This window comes from Serinus canaria, chromosome 2, assembly GCF_022539315.1.
Source record: "Serinus canaria isolate serCan28SL12 chromosome 2, serCan2020, whole genome shotgun sequence".
NCBI lineage: Eukaryota > Metazoa > Chordata > Aves > Passeriformes > Fringillidae > Serinus > Serinus canaria.
This window is the reverse complement of record NC_066315.1, coordinates 44,611,782-44,633,401: the sequence shown is the minus strand read 5'-3', so window position 1 is coordinate 44,633,401 and position 21,620 is coordinate 44,611,782. Positions and strand designations below refer to the sequence as shown.

The window sequence follows — 21,620 nt, the reverse complement described above, 5'->3', positions numbered from 1 at the left end:
TGTTGAATAATGTGATATTGCTGTTTTGTCTTGGGAAAACAAATAAAAATAAATTAAATGCTGCTAACAAGCTTTGACAATAAATTTATGTGATTTCTTTGGAAAGGTTGTGTGTACATCATGGAAGTATTTGCACACATGATAACAAAGGTATTTATACGCCTGTGGAGTCCATGGCTATATAACTCAGAATCAAGGAGTCACATGCTCCTTACATTTGGAATGTAAGGGGATCACCCAGTCCAACTCTTCTGCTCAAGGCACGTGCCCAGGGAATGTCTGTTGTCCAGTCACATTTTGCTTATATCCAATGACACAGGCTTCACAATCTTTCTGGGAAACCTACTTCAGTATTTAAATAGCAACACAGTGAAAAAACTTTTCATTTGGATGGGATTTTTTTGTATTTCAGTTTGTGCCCACTGCTTCCATTTCTGTCAGAGAAAAGAGTTTCATTTCCACTTTATTTCCCACAACAAACACTCCCTACTCTCCCCTATCAGATATTTAAACACACTGAAGAGATTCTCCCAAACCCTCTCTTCTTTTCTTGGATAGACAATAGCAGCTCTCTCAGCCTCTCCTCATGTGACAGATGCCCCAGTTTTTTAATCATCTCTGTGGCCCTTCACAGGACTCATTTCAGTGTGTCCATGTGCACCTTGTACTGGGGAGCCCAAAACAGGACACAGCACTCCAGAAATGGTGTAACCAATGTCACTGAACAGAGCTGCATAAGCTAATCACTTCCCACATGCAGGACTTGCATTTCCCTTTGCATTTGACTGCTCTAAGTCTTGTTAAAGCAAAAATAAACAATATTCATAGCTCTGAATGTCTCAGATTGCCATGATGTTTCAAAGATGAACTTCACAATTACATGGGCCAGCTCCCTCAGGTCTTGGAAGTGCATCCCCATCAGACACCATGCACATGTGCAGATCCCAGTTTTTTAAATGTTTGCTAACCTGATCCTCCTCTACCAAGGATAAGCCTTTACTGCTCCAGGCAAATTTTCCATAGGTCTCAGGGGCCTGGGATTCTTGAGGGAAAATCTTACTCAGAAAACTGAGGTGAAAACAATGTTGTGTAATAGCCTTTTGCATGTTCTGTGTCACCAGATCACTGCAGTAGTGAGCCCAGCCTTCCCTCATCTGCCTTTTGCTGCTGATGGACCTGTAGAAGACTTTTTTCCCCTTTGTGTCTCTGGACACATTCAGCTCCAGATGGCCACTGGTTTTTGTGACACCATTCCTGCATTCTTAGACAGCACCTCTATAATCTGCCTGGATTACTTGATCCTGTTTTCACCTCCCAGTGTATTAGTTCTTTATATAATTTGAAAAAAACACATTTCAAATTATGACAAATAGATTTCCTTTAGAGTTGTCCACATTCCTTGTCAAAGCTGAGCTGCTGTGCACACAATACCCCAAAACGCAAGTCAAGATATGCAGCAAACTAGAATAAGCCTAAGTGGATCTAAGGAATAAGAGTGCTTGACTGGCAAGAGGCAGCACTGGGCTCCTCTAGCACTAAATTCAAGTGAACCACAGATCTGAAGAGAAATTCAGAGGTAGAAAGTGAAGAGAGGAGGTGGTAAATCCTGTGAGTGACACTGAAATCTGGTATCTCATTACAAGGGTGAAATGGCACAAATGAAGGGTCTCAGGCACTATCAGAGCTGACATTAAATTTCAGTTTCATTAGAAAATGTTACTACTCTCAGAAGCCTATTAGCTGACAGGGTAACAGGGCTGGAAAGCTTTAAAGAAATACTGAACAGTTTTTTAGAGATGCAAAAGAAGAATCTATACCATCAGCATGAACTAGATAATTCTACAAAGAGAAGAACAACTAAAAGGATGAAAAAAACCACTTAAGCTGGTTAGCAAGGACAAAAAAAGAAAAACTGAGTATGTTTTTAAAATCAAAAAGTGTAAGTCGATTTTCAGTCAGTATAAATTGACATAATTCCATTAACATCACCCAGTTAACAGTTTTGTTGCACAGGCTAAATTCCCTGCTGGGAAATGATGCTGTCGGCTTTCAGCTCCTCACAGAGAGGAAAACACATCTTAACTTAACTTTTATCTGCACAAGATGTTCCAGCTCAGACCAGTATAAAGGACTTCAGGTTTTTTTAAGCAACTATGTGCAGTTTTCTAGCCAAAATTTTTTCTTTTGGCATTCTAAGTCTTAAAGTACTATTCCTACTCCTTTCTAACTACCACTTACCTTCTTTAACTCTTCCTGGATACTTCTGCCATTTTCCTCTGAGGACAAACTCTCCTTCTGGTTTTCCAGATCTATTCCAGGTTCTGACTCTTGTTCTTCACCAGATGATGTTTCCTTGTCACTAATTTTAGCAGCAAGCTGAAATAACCTGGATTTAAGCTCATCCTCCATAAGCTCAGGCTTGACATGGTGCTGATCCTCATTGCTTATATCTGTTTCTGATAAATCATCAAAATCCTACAAAGACATGAGAAAAAGCCATATAAATTCCTGTGTAGGCATAGAAAGAAAAAGTTCTAGTTATATTTTTCTAGCTTTCTAGAAAATAGGGGTACGATCACTCTGCAGAGAAGCTAGAAAGTAAGCACACTAAGTGTTCTGATAAAAAAGGAATGCCAGTAAACCAACACTTGCTGGATTATATTCATCATTCCTTCTTACTTTCATGTTATCTAAAAAGGAACTATGAAAATCATTATGTATCTTTATGTAAGTAATAATACATGCCTGCATTTCCCATTTCCAGCACTGCCATCTCTTGCAGGCACAGTGCAGATAAAAGTGTGGTGTGGGAATGAAATAACCTGTAACCTGGCAGTTTTGTTCAGCTTTCAGCTGAAAGCTGTGCTTGCATTCTCTGACTGCTTGGTCTTGAGCATTATCCATGTTTTTCTTAAAGACTGCTGGAAACAAGTTTTGAAAAACTTCTCTTTTGTTACATGATGCGGCTTAAACTGTCAGCTTTCCCAGTGATTCTTTGCATAGGTAGATCCTCTACAGAGATGGTATTTTTTTCCAAATGCCAACCTCTGTGCAACAAGTTCAGTCTTCAGGAGCACCTTCTGCTCTGAGTCTTGGATCCTTAAAGCTGGGAAACACTTAAAGGATCAGTTAAATACAGTGGGTGCTACAGACTCAGCCCCAAGTCCCTTTGGAAGATGAAGAGAAGAAAAGCAAAATCTTTGCCCAGCATATAATAAGGTGGAAAGGGGGATAGTTTTGTTAGCCCTTGCTGACAAATTCTGAGAATATCTCATAGTTGTTCTAAAAATGAATCCCCAGATATGTATCAGTTCATTTTCTGGATCTGTGCTGTCTGATCAGGACCCAATTTGCCCTGATTTGCACTACAGTCCCTGGAGAGAGACAGGCACTTCCCAGAGCAACCTGTTCCACCTATAGCATTTGCTGCCTTCTGGAAATGTTCTCCCTGCTGAGTGCTGAAAGTTTTGAATCATTAGCTTGTTTGGTGCTTCAGCCAAGTCCATTAAATAAGATGGCATTAGGTAGGTTTAAAAGTGACAGGTATCTTGAAATGGAACATAATTGTGCAAAACCACCCAGAAGGTGGCTATGAAGAATTCAGCCTGGGACCAGAGTGGTAGGCACATCTCAGCAGGCCTAGGAGGATGATTTGGAGCAATTCTCAGAGAGGAAATTATTCCTATCTGCCTTAGGTTCTCATACTGCAACAAGACCAGACACTGCTGGAAAGACTAAAATCTGTGTTCTGTCTTCCATTCATTTGGAAATACAAACACAAGAGCAGCACTGTTCAGGGATGAACCAATTACCTCCAGTGTTCACAGGAAATGTTAACTCTGCCCACTCCCTCACAAACCCTACCCACCAAACTACTTTTCATGGATTGACACATTGGGTTCATAATGTCAGTTCTCATCTTTCATGCAGTAAACTATACTGGAGTGTTCAGCACTGTCACGGTGTTCTGGACAATTTTTGTCAGCAGTTATTTGCAATTCAATCAATTACACAACTAAATTATTTCTTTACAGTTCACCTTCAGAATGCAGAAGGCCCTTTTAGAAAATCATGATTTGAAGGAACAACAGAAATTTGAGAGCTACAATAGAAGGGGAACCATGGGTTTATGCTGAAACTCTTTTCTATAACAATCAGCTTCAGCAAAATAAAAAGCTTTTTCTGCTAAAAAGCTGTTCAATTAACAAAAACAAGATTTCAAGCCAGTGTGGTTTCACTTCAGTTTTATAATATGACATTCTCTTATATACATGCAAAACACTGGTGTATTTTACCTCTTAAATTAAAAATCTCTATCGTAACAGTGTTTCCTCAAATTGCAAGAAAAGTTTTCTTCAGACATTTCTTGCACATCACTCCACAACCCACTACAAATATCAGCATTACATCCCAACTAACAATCTGCCAATGACCAATACTCACAAGTCACTAAACTACTATAAAAAACCAAAAAACCCCCCCTGAAATCTGTTGCTGAATCAATGAGTCCATCAATTTGTACCCAGGAAAGAAACAATCATAATTTATGCGATATACAGGATAGAAAGGCCAGCTAAACTGTACACTTGTATTTTATGAGACTACAGTTTAGTGAAGGTATAGCTCATTAAACCTGAGCTATTTACAGCTAGGTATCTAGTCCCAGCTAATTAGTGGAATCCCTCTTTACTTGAATTACCTCCATTTATTTAATTGGTACCTCCAAAAATTGGTACTGCTCTTATCTACCAAAACCTGGCTTAGGATTAGCTCTGCACGAGGGGTGTGGGCTTACTCTAGCAGTGTTGTTGAAGATTGAACATGGTTTGCCTTGAGATCAAGTCTGCAGGGAAAAGAAGAAAATCTCATTCTAGGCAGACATTTGAGCAGATCAAGCTTGTGAACAGAAGAATTTGGTATCCTTGTTTAACTGAGCTTACAGATATGTATATAAAATCTAGTGGAGCAGTGAGGGAGGCCGGCAGTCCAGAGTGGTCAATTTTCCCTCACTTCCTCCCCACTGCTGTACTGACAGACTTCACTGTGCAGCAGGACATGCATCAGTCCTCTGGGGGCTTCTCAAATAGATCTGCTTAGCTTTAACTGCTTAGCAGCTTTATTGGAGTAGCAATGCACAGATACACCCATGGGAAGCACCACTTGTTAATCTGGAGAATCAGTATTGACAACAGCAATATGACAACTCCTCTCGATCCCAAAAAAATACCAGGCTTCATAGAATCACACATGGCAGCAGCCTAAAGATCTTTTTGCTAGGTCTGCCAGCACAGATGAAAGTCATGAGATGCCCTGGCAACTCCAGGGTCTCATTCTGCATTAGCTAAATCTGAATACATATTGTTTCTTGAGAGTATTGATGGCATTACAGCTGGGCTCATATATGTCTGTAACCCCTTTTTTAGCTTTCCAGCCTCCTTTAAATGAGTGGGTGGATTATCTATATTGGCTAGAGCTGTTAATTCCTGTGCACATGCAGAGATAATGGTATCTTTCACTGCTGCACTTTGTGGTTTCTGTTAATAGAAGGATGCATGACTTGTGTGTTGGGCTTTTCAGATAGTGGCAGCAAACTATTTGTGAGGAGATTATACCTCTTTCATGGACTGACAAGTTAAAAAATGCATTAGCAGCCATGAGAAAAAAAATCAATAAATTGAAAGGTACTATTATTATTATTATTGAATAGATGCTGCATTAAATTTTGTAATTCTTTATTGTTCATGTTTTCACTCTTTCTGGTAAGTTTAATGACATTTTTGTGCCATTACACAAATCATTGCGTGAATTCCCATTTGCATCTATCAGCAATACATAATGCTAATAACTGCAAACAAGAATAAAGGGCTACCACTTTATCTGAAAACTGAGTTTCTGTGAGGGCCTGGCAGACTGACATAGCCATGAACCCAGTTTCACTAAAAGAAAATCAAGTGTTTCTATGCAAGCATAACTTAGGAGACAATGAAAACAACAAACACACCTTTACTCATAAACAGTGTCCAAGTTTTTTGCACACAAATCACTGATAACTCAATGTAATCAGAGTGGTTGGAAACGAAATACAAAAAAAGATGTTGCAGAACAAAACCTATGTTAAACTATAAATTCCTGTGAGAAAGTTCCCTTCATATAGAAAACGAAAAATTGGAAAGTAAAATTTTTAGGAGAATATACAAATGGTGAGGTTTGCAGGCAGTTTCTCATCAAGAGCCAGAGTGATTTGAGGGAGCTGTTCTCCAAGAATACATCCCAAGCGCCATCCCGTGGGAACAGGCAGCCTGACAGTGTCACCCCTAACCTGGCTGCAGGGCAGGAGCGCTGTAATTAACAGGTGGGGTCTCCTGATCAAAGAAGCAAACTCATAATGAGGGCACTTCTTTCACTCAAAGCAATTAAGCCCCTCCACTGTGCATCAGAAACGTAAGAACTTCACCTACATTAAGCAACAGTCATATCCTTCTCTCAAAAAGCTAATGAGAGTCAATATATCAATATTATTATTATTACTAATAGCATCAACTATTATTACAATTACTAATATTAAAAGCAGATAATGATTGATGGCTTAAGTGTCCATTTTTTGTAAAAAGTTACCATTTGAAAATTAACCATTAAAAGCAAGGTTGCACTTTCCAGTTCAGCTCCCACAGAAATATGTCTTTTGTGGTACATAAGCAATCAGATATTATTTTTAGCAGGACTTTGGTTTTATCAGGACAGTTTTAATTTCTTGCTTCATGACTGAGTTTATGGCATCTCTACAACAGCTCAGTAAAGGAGCTTGTTCTTTTACTTATCATTAAGCAAAAAATCCACAGATACAGCACATCTTGGTTCTCAGGTTTCCCCTTCTAAGTCACTGAAGACTTTAAACAAAAAATTCTCTCTCAGTCACAAAGTCTTTATTCCACTGTTGTGTCTAAAATATATTTTTAAAAAAATGCCACAGCATTATCCCACTCAAGGAACTGGATCCTGATTAAAAAATACCTGATTTTAAATTGCAATTCAATTATGAGTTATGAACTGACTACAGTTTTTCCAGAACATAACTGCTTACAACTGTCTAGACTCAGAGCCAAAAAGAAAAAGGGCTTGTTTTCATCTCACTGAGAAACCTGGAGAGTTAAAAACAATTAAGCAACCTTCACTATTTGAAAATTAAAAATGAAACCCCAACTTTTAGACCGATAAACTGAAATTCTGTTCTACAATGCTGATGAAAACATAATGGTTAACAAATTATCATCTTACTATTACAATGCAGTAAAGTAAGATTATATTCCAATGCAGTAAAGTACTGAAAAAGTGTTTCTTTACTGCAATTGACATATAATCAGTTATTCACTGTCTAATATCTTGGTTCAACAAGAGTTTAGAAGAGTTTGTATGGTCTCTGAAAATTCTGCATAATCTCATCATGTGAAAAGCTATGCCTGGTTTAAGACCCTGCAGTCAATCTTTCTTCAGTCTATGCTGACTGCAGCTCTTCACACACCTACATTATAATTTTGTACAAATGTTTATATGTAGGGCTCTCCCTGGTGCAGCGTCAAATCAATCATTTTACCAAGATCAATACATAATTCTGGGGAATATATTAAACTCTGACATCCCTTTAATCTCATTTACCTGAGCACTGTAAATGATGTCTGGCTAATTCATTTTCATACATTAAATCAGGTTCCTGACCCACATGACAATTTTACTTGCCTCCTAGAATTGTTCAACCATGTGACATTCTTGGTCTAAACTGTGGTAGGCAGTCCATTCCTGGTGCCAGCAGTGCTTGTTTGCCAGAGGCTGGAGTAAAAGTTCTACAAATGTGAGCACCAGCTGTCAAATCAGCCACCTCTGTGTGTGTGTGATTATGTCCAAACACAAACTAAACACATGCAAACCCACCCTTACATAAACTTCCTAGTCAGAATTTCATTGCTTTGAAAACAGTGGCATGATCTGGAGGCACTGTGTCTCTGCTAGCCCCACTGAGGCTGAGGAAGCAGGGGAGCAGGAACAGCCTCTTTTAGCCTCAAGGGTAAAATGAAGGGCAGAGTGGGTTAGAATCCTGAATCTTACACTTTCAGCACATCAGAGAGGTTACAAGATACAAAGCAACTCACAACAGACTTGGGAAAGAATAATATAATTTTCCACACCAGCCTGCACTTTGAAGCACACACTAAGATGCTAAAGGATGCCAACACAGATATTTGGGAAGCACCTTGCCTTCCTGAGCTCACCTGGACGAGCAGGGTGGGGGTTAGATTGGATATTATGAAAAATTTCTTTGCAGAAAGGATTATCCAGCACTGGAACAGGCTGCCCAGGGAAATGGTTGATTCACCATCCCTGGAGGTGAAAGACCTGTAGTTGTGGTACTTGGGGACAATGTTTAGTGGTCAACCCTACAGTGCAGGGTTAACAGCTGGACTTGATGATCTTAAAAGAGTTTCCAATCTAAATGAGTCTATGATTCTATAATGTCTCCAGGACTTTCTCTGTGAGCTCAGATCTTCCATGCTCTGCATATTGTCTATTGTGCCTAGAAAGTCACAATATGAATACAGACACACAGAAGTCATGAAAGAAAAAAAAAAAACAAAGCCATAAAGCTAAATGCAGAAGTCTGTGTACAAGATATAATCTTTGTGCAGTCCCAGTGAAGCCTTGTAATTCTGCTTGATGTTCTAAGAAGTCAATAATGGCCACTGATATGTCATCAGATCACATTATATTACATCATACTTCCCTTTGAGAACTGTTGATTTTAAATATATCAAGACATGAGTATAAATGAATCAGTACAGATCACCTTGAACACCCACACTCTGTCCTAAAAGCAGATGGAATGGGTCCAGAATTAATGAAATCCAGCATTAAAGCCCTGCTGAAATCCTAGAATCCTAATACTGACTCACAAGCAGCTGTACTGATGTTTTTCTATAGGAAATACAGGCTAGAAGGAAAGAAAAACTGTTCCAGGCATCCTAAATTTGGTCAGATAGCTTTAAGACTGAATCAGGCTGCTCATAATCAGAGGCACAGGGAAAAGCCAGCCCTCAGCTCCTTGCTTCAGGCTTATTATTACTCTGCTGCAGCAATGATGCATCTTCAGGATTTAAGAGGGGTAGGATGTGGGAAATAAAACTGGACAAGGGGTCACTGTTCTCCTGAGCTTCTGTGCATGCACTGCTAACAAAATTCTGGGGAACAAATGGATCCCTTAACATCACTCCCAGGTATGACAAACTCCAAATAGAGGCGACTTGGCTTTCTGGTTATTGCCTGTAATTGAAAATAAATGTTTGCTGTCTTCAAGCTGTATGAACAATTTTTTGGAGTTTGAGATAGTACAGTCTGGGGTTTTTGCTTGTTTCTTTGGGTTTTATTTGTTTTCTTAATGAACTGACAAATTATTTAAATGGAAATAGCTTGCAAACACTCATCCTAACACATCAGAACTCATCTTAAGATGACCAATTAAAAACAGACATCTCTTGGACTAGATTTCACAAAAAGCCCTTTTTGAATTTCTGCTGCTCATTAGCTTTATTCCTTACCAGATTATTTGTAGACACTGCAGAGCAGATTCCCAGGCATATGAGTTATTTCTTACAACAAGAAAACAGAAGTTAAAAAAAACCCCAGTGCAACAAAACAAGTGATTAATTAACATTTCTCCGCTGTTGAAAAATCCTGAGAATTTTTTCCTTAAGAGCACTGTATTTTACAACATTAACAATGTCTTTGATTGGATGAAAGTGGCCTATTTGAGAAAAAGGTAAAGCCTGTCTAACACCCTGCTTTTTCTTCTTCTTACTTAGGAGACATAAGAAAGATAAAGCTTGCAAGAACACTCCACCTCCCACTCATGATTCACACGATATTGCCAGCATGGCTTAATTAGTTTTGCCCAGTTTTTTTGAGAATGCATTTGGTAAGCTCAAACACAATTACCTGACTTAAATTCATCTTGTTGGCTTTTGCCTGATTCTTTTCTTCGCATAAGTCTTCAGAAACGGCTTTGTTCTTCTTCCACCTTCTTGATCTCTTTTCTAAATCATAATGGACTCCTTCAGTCTCACTGCTGTCGGAATACTCCAAGCTAGTTGCCTGTGGATTGAAATTTACATCTAGTTCTCCATGGAAGTGCTTCTTTTCCATCCTGGGCATATCACTTTGAGTTCTGCTTTGCAACCAGAGAAGTTTGCTAGGTCCTTTAGCTTCCTGGGAAGAGTTTACTGAAGATGTTTCCGAATCGGAGAACAGTGTCTCAGTGTTGGTGTATAACCCAGAGGAGGGGGAGGTCACTGCCTGGTACTGATCATTGCCATAAACCCACTCAGTGCCATACTGGGAGTTGGAGTAATAGAAGTCATCTGGCAATTGCCGGGGTCTCCGCCGCAGCTTGTTCAAGGCCACGTTCCAGTCATAGTCATCCTCGCTGTCCGAGCCCATCTCGTCATAGGCAGACACGATGCTGGACTCGTTCTCCAAAGCTTTGAACACCTGACTCTTTGGTTTGGCAAGCATTCGAGGACGAGGCAGGGTGACATTCTGCAAAGCCACCCAGTTTCCATCGGTGCTTTGGAAAACAGAAGGCGGACCTACGGAAAGGAAACGAGAACAACTGTGATCGCACTGTGAATGGCTGCTTTCACTTCCCACAGACTGAAAGTGTCAACAAAGCCAACAAGCAAATGCAAGTGCTGCTGCCACGTGAACTCTCCCATGTGGAGAGCCAAGCTGCCCTACTACTTAGAAGCCACCACTTTAAGTCATGGTGATGACTAAAATGGAAGGGTACTTGGACCAAAGTTTTTTTCTAAAAGAATGTTTAGGAAACACTGATGGAACATAAGCACACAGGCATGCATAAATCCTGAGTTTTGCAAATGTCTTTCATACTGGTGTGCAATTCTGGTCCCCCACATTGAAAAGGAAAGATGGAAAAAGAATCAGAGAAGAGCAACAGAGATTGTGCCAGGTTCTGAAATGGTGTCCATTCAAGGAATGATTAAGTAAGCCAGAGGTTTGCCATCTGGAGGACAGAAGACTGAGAGAATACATGCTAAAAGAGATGGGGGAATCTCTTCCAACCTAACTACTAGAGGGTATGAAGTGAAGCTAGAGATATCAAGGTTTTAAACAAATGAAAGAAAGTAGTGTGAGGCAATGGATACCAGACCTATGGAGCTCCGTGCCTAAGATTGTTCTGGATGCTTGAAATTATCTGTGGTAAAACAGAGATGGCTATGAACAGTAGGAGAAATCCACTAAAATTTACTGAATACAGAATTAGCTGAGATAGTAATTAAATTGACAGTTCAAGAAACTCAGAGCCTACTCAAAGGCAGTATGAAAAGCACCTGCTTTGTCCTAATCTCTCCTAGACTCTTGCTTATGGCTGGTGTTGAATGAGCTGATTCTGTCTGACAAAAGCACTGCTGCTCTTGTATCCTTCCACATTTTCAGAGTATGTTTTACAACTCCAACATAAAAACCAAAAAAAGTAACAAATATGCTCAGAAAGTGCTCTGTAACTCTCATAAGTCCAATAATTGATTTTCTTCTAAACTTAATTAATTTCCAATCAAAATTGAAAATTCTCCTCCTGGGAAATATGTGTGATGACGCTGTCTTCTGCAGCATTTGAAAAATATACAATGCCATGGATTTACACACTAATCCAGCCTACTTAATGAACTTTTCAGACTTAAGAATTCCTCCCACGGATTCAATTTTTTTATTTTTAGAAATCTATAGAAATACTTAATATAAACCATTAGTTTTCTCATAATGTAAGCAGAACATCACGATTTTCAAATGGACACAGTAATATCTGGGTCTGTTGTAGAATATAATTAGGCATTTTGCATTAGATGGTTACAAATACTAGGATGAAAAGAAGATTACTTTTCCCCTGGAACTGTTCATTAAGAACATTAGTATGCAGAAAGCTGTGCTTAATTTAAAAAAAAGTCTGAGGTGGACTATCAACACCAAAGTACCACCACAAAAAAACAAAACAAAAATTAAATGGTAATTAAACTTAAGAGCTATGAGAGTTTTATGACAACTTTTGCATTTCTTACTCATTTGAATCCTTTTGGCTTGTTTTCACTTCCTAAGTCAATTCAGAGAACTTGAGAAAATACAATTCTTACTCCTGTTTAACAGGAAATCAAAATAACAGTAGTTCTCTTGTACCAGTTACCAAGCAAGGATATAACTGAAGTCAGGTGTGTAAGAAGAACTAACAATTCTTTATAGTAACCCCTGATTTTGGAGAAAAAAACCCCAAAGAAGCTATCACGCACAAGAAACTTCTGCTTGTTTATTTTTCTTAACTATACTAACTAACCTAAGTATAGGGTTCTCCTGAGAGAAAGAACTTTCCTTAAAACATCATTCCTTCAAACAAAGCCACCAGCTCTGCAGGATATAAATCTCCAACACGAACTGAATTCAGCTGCTCCACATCACACAAATGTAATGGGGAGCCACAAACCTTTTTTCTCCCCCAAACCATACCCCTTTATTCTATTTAAAAACACCATGTGAGAATCAGTCTTCCAACCTCAATTAACTGAAGAAAGGACAGGATGCTAGTTGATTACATCTTAGTGGATAAACAGGGTAGAAAGCAACTGAGACCTCTATATTCAGAAAGCTGACTCAGCTTTATCCCACTTTTATTCTACTATGTCAAGTGCTCCCTTCCTGATTTTCCAAAATGAAGTCACTTACTTGAAAGAATGTATTTTTCACACAATTCTTCTTTCCTGATTTTCCAAAATGAAGTCACTTACTTGAAAGAATATATTTTTCACACAATTCTTTGGGCATAAGCTATCATTCATTCATGTGAAAAGGAAAAAACTATTTAGGAAGCTTCATTGTAAGACTATTGATAAAGACTCTTGAGTCACCATTTAAGACAACATGAACTGTAACCAAAATGAATTGTGAACTACTTTTTGGCTAAAAGCCTATTGATGCCTAAAAAGCCCATTGATGTTACCACACCAAACTCTTTGTTGAGATTTCTCTTGTTTTCTGTATCATAATACAAAGCTGCTTATTACTGCATAGGTGAGACCATATTTACAGATATTAGCACAGTCAGCTATTTACTATTAGCTCAACAGGCACCACAATTTCATCACAGATGTGGTTTTTAGATGAAAGAAGCAGAACAAATCCTCTCCGTAGAGCACCCAAAAAGAAAATGGGTCAATTTTGTTCTGCTGTGGTTAAGCAATTGTTAAATACTAAATTTCTCAGCAGTTGGACACAATGGGATTCAAGTGGGTGCTTAAATTTAGGGAGTGAATTAACTGCTTTATTGAAAATAGGCCTAACACTAAAATGCCCAGGAGAAAAACTTTTCTGACAGTGGGTTGGTCAAGAAATTCACAGAGTAAGGCATACTTGGTTAAGTTAGATTTTAGTGCTACTTTAAAATTAATTTCTTTCACGGGGGAGGAGAAATATTGAAACTGTCTAAATTTCAGTCTCCCCAGTTATCAACGGGCATTACAGGTAAACAAATTGAACACATGGCAGCTCTGGTCCCTGGCTGCCACCAAACCCAAACACACACTGTAACTGCTTGTGCTTGCCACTGCCTAGTGAGGCAGCTACAGCACCAGTGAACTCACCAGTAGGAGCTACAGCACCAGTGAACTCACCCCACAAAAGAAGTTTTCTGCTTGTGCACCTTCATGAACCAGTGTGCTACAGGGGTCAGATGGGTTCTACAGCTGCTACAAGAGAAGAAGCAAGAACAGGCAGATTCTGCCATGGGATGACAACACTTAGAGCCAGGGAATGCTGCTGCAATGAGTTCAGTTCTCTTCCCTTTGTGCAACTGTAGGGGTAAAAACTAACCAACACTCTGGTGAAGAAGTTGCCTGGTGCTTACACTCTTGGGGCCTCACAAATGCTTCAGCTAGAACAAGAGAGGCAATGGAAATGGGAACACCCCAAGAGCAGGAGCCACAACTGAAGAAGCACAGAAAGAGTTAGGTTGGAAGGGACCACAGTAGGTCAGCTGGTCCAACCAACCTGCACATGGAACAGGATTGCATCCAGGTTCTTGAATATCTTCAGTGAAGGGGACTCCACAGCATCTCTGGGCAACCTGTTGCAGCGCTTGGTCACCTGCACAGTGAAGAAGTTCTTTCTCATATCCAGGTGGAACTTTCTGTGCATCAGTTTCTGCCTGTTGTCTCTTGTCCTATTGCTTGGCACCACTGAGAAGAGCCTAGATCCATCCTCTGACACCCTCCTTTCAGATACTTATATACATTGATATGTTCTACAGTTACAACCTGTCTTTATGTCATCTAGACGTAAGCAGGGAATTGCATTCTACCCCAGGGTGCTGATTCAGGCAGGAGTGGAGCTGACTTGAAAAGCTGCTCATTATCTATCATCCATATTTACATCCATACCTAATGCATGATGACAGCGGTCAGATCCAGGGAAGCTGCTGGTCTGGGAAGTTCCTACAGACACAGCTTCCTCAGACTAGTCTGGAAGCTCAGGTGAATAGGGCTGCACAGAACACTGCATTTGTAAATTCATCAGGGTTGAAAATAAAGTTGTAAGGAGGAATTCTAAATGTGAATTATTTCAATGACTGGCTCACCACATAACTTTGTGAACAGTTACCCTGTGTCATGGAGGGGATACAATGGGCTGCAAACTCCTTCAGCTGGAGAACAATGACAAAGAAGGGCCCTTGAGCTCTTGTGTCTTAGAAGCCCTAAAATGTATCCAAACTAGTTGTCTAAATTTTGTAGCAGTCCAAAATCAAGTTCACAAAGACCCAAATTTTGAATAATTTTTAAAAAAAAGTTAAGATAAGCAATGACATAGGCCAATGAAATTGTGACACAGCAACATCAAATATACATTTTACATGTGACTTCTGAAAGCACAAAGGTCAGCAGAAATGCCCTAGAGAAGGTCCTTGCTTTAAGCTGTATTTATTCCACACCTAAGTGAGAACCAAAAAAAGAATCTTATTCGTACTAGAAATATTTACTTGTTTCATTTAGCCTGTCTACACTCTTCCAGCTGGGTAAAGCAGAGCGCTTGCGTTCCTTCTGCTTCCTGGACTGTCCCTTTTGCTGCCTCCCCAGAGCCTCGGCCACAGATGATGCAGGGTCTTGTCCTTTACTGGCCATATCTTCACTAGCCAGGGAGAATGCAGACTGAGACCTCTGTGGGATTAAAAATCAGAGAGTGAAATTTAAAACCAGAAGAAGTTAATTGTTCAACTCTTTACCATAATTAGTATTCAGTTACCCCTGGAAGTGTGGGATCTGCTAACATCACAAATGGGATTTAATGTATTCAAAAGAATTCAGCATTAAATTGCTTATTTATGTGCATTTCTGATGCTATGCAAAGAGGCAGGAAATTGTTTATACTACCATGGACCAGATGGAGAGAAATAATTAAGGTGAAGTAGTTGGGAATGTGCTTGGTGAGGACTGATATCGAACTGCTTTGACTCAAGCTAGCCAGAAAGGGATCCCATTGTGGTGAGACATGATGATCTATTGTTGGCTCAACAGGCCATCTGGTGTAACAATTTGCAGAAGTTACAAATTTTAAAAAAAGCAAACAAACAGCCTGTTCCCCAGAAACAGATATGTAACTCAACTGATTTTAATGCAGAATTCTGTTTGCTAGGACATACATACATAACACCCAATATGCTGAGCAGTTTTATTCCATCTTACTAATGAACTCAACTTAGCCTACAATTGCACATCTGTTTAGTTCTAGGAGGGTCACATTTCAAGGCATAATAAGATAAAATACTGTTCTAATTGGTAATTAGCCTGACTGCTACTGAGGGGGAAGGGACCTGCCTTTAGTTACACATAAATAGATCAGACATTTTAGTTTTGACCAAGGAACAAAGAAGTCAGACAGTTTAAATTTGGCCTGTTTTAAAAAAGCTTTGAGTCCTGTCAGTGTCCTGCTGATTTCATTAGAACTCACACTTGCTTTACTGAAAATAGATATATCAAATCACATATGTAGTTTGAGAAACAGGGCTTTCAGAGCTTGAGTTAAGTTGCCTTTCCAGAAGAGTCAGTAGAAGACCATATATGCCAGGTTTTCAAGTGGCTCAGCTGCTTTGCACAAGCCAAGCACTCTCAAATCTTTGTACATTTTTAGTGATGTTCAAATTACAAATAATTAACTTAATCTGTTACTCTCAAAAGGGCAAGTCTTTGCCTGTATCAGAGGTCTGCTTTGCACTGGTGCAGGTGAGGTAAAGGAGAACTTGACTTTCAGCTGTTTTCAAGTCCCTTTAATTCCCAAGACAGCATAAGCACTGCTGGGAGTCTTGCTGGCTTGAAAGCCACACTTATACCAATTTCTGGCTGCACCTCCTCACATCTGAAATGCTCCTCTGTGGGACCCATGTACCATGCCAGAAGATTTAATTAACTGCAAATCTTCCTGTATCCTTGGCTCAGCAGTAAAAGGAAACTCAATTAAGCACAAGGGTTTTGTTTGGCTTCTGAATTGATGAAGAAAAGCCAAAATTACTGCACTAGATATTTTTATATTTTCTATGACTACAACTTTGTTAATCTTTTCCATACAAAGACACAAGTCCTAATATGTGGAGTATTTACTTTCATATGTGGAGTGTTTACTTTCAAATTCAGTGATATAAACTATTCACAACAGGTTTGAAGTAATTTTACTATAGGGAATCTTTCAGGTGCATCACTTTTCCAAGTCAGCCATATTCAAGTGTGTATTTAGTCTGTTCCAAACCTTGAACTAGATCTTTCACTGATCAAGATCATCTGAATCCTTCTTAACCATGAAAAAGTAATAAGATAAAATAATTTAATGCAATGCATACAGGTACATAAATTGTTTCACTGTAGGGAATTTGCTTATGAACTTTGATTTCATCCTGGCAGGATATGTGGACAATATAAACAATTCTGCTACAGGCTTGCCATCTGAACTGTGCTGAGTTTTGACTGTGCTGTGGTTCACTTCACTTCATTGTAAAGCTAGAACTACCAAACTTGCCATGCTTTCAATAAATTAGGTCTGGTGTCTGCTGCATCTTTTGAAACCTTTTGTAAAGTTGTTATATACTGGAACAGCAAGTTGTTGTGGCTGTCCACGAATATTCTATCAGGGCACATTCTCCTTCCACGTACATACAGCAAACACAAGAGATGAGAGATGCTGAAGACCCAGAAGAAGGAATAGCCTACAGTTCAATCAGTAGTATTTCTTTTCCATTATTACTCCAAGAACTGGATCTTTAAGAAGAATATCAGGAAGAACTTTAGTCTGTAAAATGATAACTGAAGACTCCAATAATGAGAGCCATCTTTATGTTTGACAGCTTTCCTGTTTTGTTTAAATGGCAGCTTCTTGTGAGCCTTCTCACTGTTTCATAAACATTGCAGTAAAGTCATTCCATCATAGTGATGGCAGCATCTGCTCTTTGCTCTCAACTCACCTAAGACCTGCCAGCAGCTTAACTCTGACAAGGCAGAACTTGCCAGGGTTAAGCTGATGGCAAAACCTGCAAAAACCTCTGGAAGGAGCTGAGCACTCCTGCCCCCAGGCTGATGCTTTGGCAGCAAAGCTGTGGCCAGCGGTGCCTCAGCAATTTAAATCCAGCTCAGGTGCATCCACGCTAGAGAGGAGATAAGCTTTGAGAGGGACAAGGAGAGACACAACAGCTTGAAGGATTTAAAAAGGAGAAGACGAACAGCCTGAAGGATGAAAGGAACTGAAAAACAAGGAAACACAGAAAAGAAAGTGGACACAGTCCCATGGGGTGTAGTAGCCTAGGATCTGAAATAAGCTCAACCAAACAAGCTTATCTAGCAAAAACCTGATTTTTTAAAGTTGTGTGGCTAAAACTTTTGGGTCAGATCAGGGGGAGGCTGCTCTCCACAGTTTGCAAGGTCTCTGTGGAGCAGGAAATTTGTATTAGGCAGGAACTACTGCTAGGAAATTTTCCCAGAAAATCCAGCTGAAATACAGCAAGGGCTAAGGCTTGTGGTGCCTCCAAAGCTTAGCTTGAGGCCATCCTCATTATTTTTCTACACTTTGTGTGAATTTTTGATAAAATCTGCCTTGGACTGCTCTGCTGGATGTACTACCTCTTCTCACTGAGGATGGTTCAATGTCACAGAAGGCTCAAGGAGAGAAAAGTAATGGCATGATAAAATAGCTTGGCTGCACCCCTACATTTAGACCCTGAAAAAGGGAGACACTGTTGAACTTGCACTCTTCACTACTACATTTGCAGGTCTCTGTAGTTCTTGTATCTGGAGAGATTGAAATGATCAAGAAATAGCAATGTTCTAATAAGTTCCAATTCAGAAGAATACATAAAAGCAGAGGATTAGGCTATTTCTTGTTCTGAAAGTTAGTTTTAGATAGGGATGGCGGGAGAGATCATAGAATTGTGTTTTACTCAGACAAGCAGGGGTGAAAAGAAAACAAAAGCATTCGTCCCTGAGCAGCTCAAATCACTGGTAGCACTAATAATGACAGAAAAAAGGAGTGTCAATAACCAAGCTTGGTGTAGGAACAGGACAGAAGCACATCCTGGCATGAGAACAAACCAGTCTAAATTGACTGTATTTTTCAGAGCACAAAAGCAAATGTTTGTGTACAAGTTTATCTCCAATCAATTAGCAGCCCGAGTCATGACTCTATCTGAAATGCAAACGACCTAAAGACCTCTTTTTGTTGTTTTTACAAATCAAGAGCAAACTAGAAAGTTACTTATTTATTGCAAGGTAACACAGCAAAAGCCCTCATCCTGGCTGGCACACTTGCATCAACTTAAACTCAGCCAGCACCACTAAGTCCCAAGCCCTACAGCTGCAGCATGGGCTACATCCCCCTTCCCTGCGGGTGACTTCACTGCTGCACTGACCTGCACATTACCGTGCTGCATCAGTGCCTCTCTTCTTCACAGAGGTAACAGCAGAGCCAGAGGGGATGTCTTTCCCTTGGGGACATTTGTATGGGAAGCAAAATACTGAAAATAAGGGAACAGGCTTGAGAAGCCTGCCTGGGGGCTGGTGCTCCATGTGGTTTCCCTGTGAATGGATGCATGGAGGTACTGCAGTAAGGCTGGGTACCCTGATAGGGTCTTGGATCAGTATGCTTTGGAACAAGGGATTTTTACTGACCAAATGAAAGAACCATGTCCCTCAAGCTTTATCAACTGCCTACATGCTTGGACTGCATCAAGATCTCGGGGCAGAAGAACCAAAAGTGTCCAAAAAAATACAGAAGTCTAGATACAATTTTCAAAGTAAGGCAGGAATGTATGAACTTTTAGTTTTGGTTTATCTCTTGACATGAGATGTCAAGAAAAGAGCTAAAGATACTTGGTACATTTCCTAGCCAGAAGTTCTGCTTCCTCAGCAAACAAAAACCCCAACCCATCCACCAAGTGCTACTTCAGGCGTGTTTATGTGTTATAAATGACAAGGCTGCCCTGTATGTTTGCAGTCAGACACTGCTGGTTTCTGCAGCAAATTGGTGCATCAGCAGATGGCAGTGCAGCCACACAGATCATTTGCTGTGCTCTGCACACACCTGACAGCTGGGCAGTACAGTGCAGCTCACAAAATACAGTTGGGGTATTGACATGCATCTCTGGACACTTGAGTTAGGTGAGTTCCCGGCCAAATCCTGCCTAGTGGCACCTCCTGGGACATATTTGTTTCAATGACAGACACATTACTAACATTTTATTTTTTTTTAATTTCCTCTTTATGGATTTCTGTTGCATAGTTTATAATGTCTGTATGGAGAGAACTCAGTCTTCATTTTTCACTGTACTAGAACTAAAAGGAATCATCTTGTTCATTGGTGGCCTTCAATAAAAGATTTTTTAAATAGACAAAGTGGTTTTTGAAGATTAAAGAAGGAAGGAGTGAATAAAAATAACCCCATCTTCCATTACTTAATAAATAGAAATGTTCCATTTTCTATCAGTAACAATTTACAAGCTCACTCTTCTGAACAATGAATAAATAAAAGCAAAAGAAGTAACCAAAAGCAAGAAAACTTTATAAAACATTATAAAGAATAATGAGTCTAATGTTGATAATCTATAGATTCTTTACCTTGAACAACTGCCTCATATCTCTGCATATTGTTTCGAGAGACAACATGAAGAATTTGCAATAAAAGATGAAAAAGTTTTTGTTTTCACCAAAAGATGAAAAAGAATTCCTCATTCTCCTAAAGAAAAGCCAAAATGGTAATTCAAAATAGGTCCCAAAAGTATCTGATGGGACTTTAAAACTGGATCATGCATGTTTTGCCCCCACTTCCTTCCTATTTTACCTTGTTTCCACCCTTACAGTATGCTTCAGTCTGGTATACATAGTGAAACAGTAATTTATTCTGCAATTATTTGGAATAGATCAAGGACTCTCCCAGGTCCAGGAGGGACCGGGAACCCTGAGTGCCATAGGGCAGCTGCAGGCTCACCACAGTAAGAGGCCTTGAAGGCACAGGGACCTCAACACCCATGCTAAGGGAGGTACCTCTGGATTTGGGCAGCAGAATCCTGTGCTGGGCAAGCTCTGACCTGAGTGGATTTGAGGACTACCTTGTTTATTCAAGGAATCAACCTAGAAATGACACATAAACTTCTTAAATGCAACCTTATTGATCCCCTCTCCTTCCTTGCAAATTCTGCAGCTATGCCTGCCGGTGGTGCAGCAAATCCCCTTCTCAGCTGCGCTCTGTGAATATAATCAATGCACAGACAGAACCAGTAGGTCTGGTAGCAAATACAGTAGCAATCCCTAAGCATTAACAGCTTATGCATCCTTTGGTAAGAAAACTCCCACACCAGGAAGGAGACAGTATGAGCTTGCAAATGATGCCACTCTGCCACAGCCTATTTATCCTGGAAGTGATTTTTGCTCTGCTCAAATGTATGCAGTCCAGACATCTAGCAGTGGGAGTGAAATACCAAGGGTTTTGAGCATCTGTTCCTTAGTTAATCTTGTATGTAGAAAAGGATCTGTTAACAACCTTCTAAAAAAGGGCAAGAACAGGCAGATTTTCACATTCAATTGAAAGAAAATTCCCTCCTAACCACCCCTTGTGGATATCCCAGCCACCAGGGCAAACCCTTGAACAGCCGGCTGGGAGAAACCAAAGATGACTGGTCCCTCTCCTGCAAAAGGCTTAGAACGTATGTCCTTCAAGGGTCTGCCCAAGCTGGCTTTTTGTTCACTAGTGACAGACATATCCTGGCTGCAACTGATTGTTTCCATCCTTCTACTGGCCTCTTGAACATCTGATTCCCTTAAAAGCACAGTTCCTTTAAAAAGACTACAAAAATAATGATTAGGAATGGGTCTGTCAGCAGAATGAATGCACAGCTGCTTAGTAATGTGTAGAGCCCCATTTGGGTGCACATTTATTTTGGTTCAGTTCGGATCAGCTGACCTTGATCAACCAAATGGAGAGAAGGGTTGTAAGGGAGAGAGACAAGAGGTTATTCCTCAAGCAACCCATTGCTGGTGGGCATGCCAGTA

At 39.9% G+C, this 21,620-nt stretch overlaps 1 protein-coding gene across 1 annotated transcript in view; it reads right to left on the bottom strand.

The window, feature by feature from the left end:
* MYRIP (myosin VIIA and Rab interacting protein) overlaps nt 1–21,620 on the bottom strand; it is a 207,946-nt gene that overhangs the window by 22,163 nt on the left and 164,163 nt on the right. Inside the window, exons 9-12 of the mRNA XM_030234365.2 lie at nt 15,080–15,257; nt 14,095–14,190; nt 9,982–10,631; nt 2,239–2,475 (exon numbers count right to left, since the gene is read on the bottom strand). Of these exons, the coding sequence (XP_030090225.1) occupies nt 2,239–2,475; nt 9,982–10,631; nt 14,095–14,190; nt 15,080–15,257 (1,161 nt within the window). The remainder of the gene's footprint in view (nt 1–2,238; nt 2,476–9,981; nt 10,632–14,094; nt 14,191–15,079; nt 15,258–21,620) is intronic.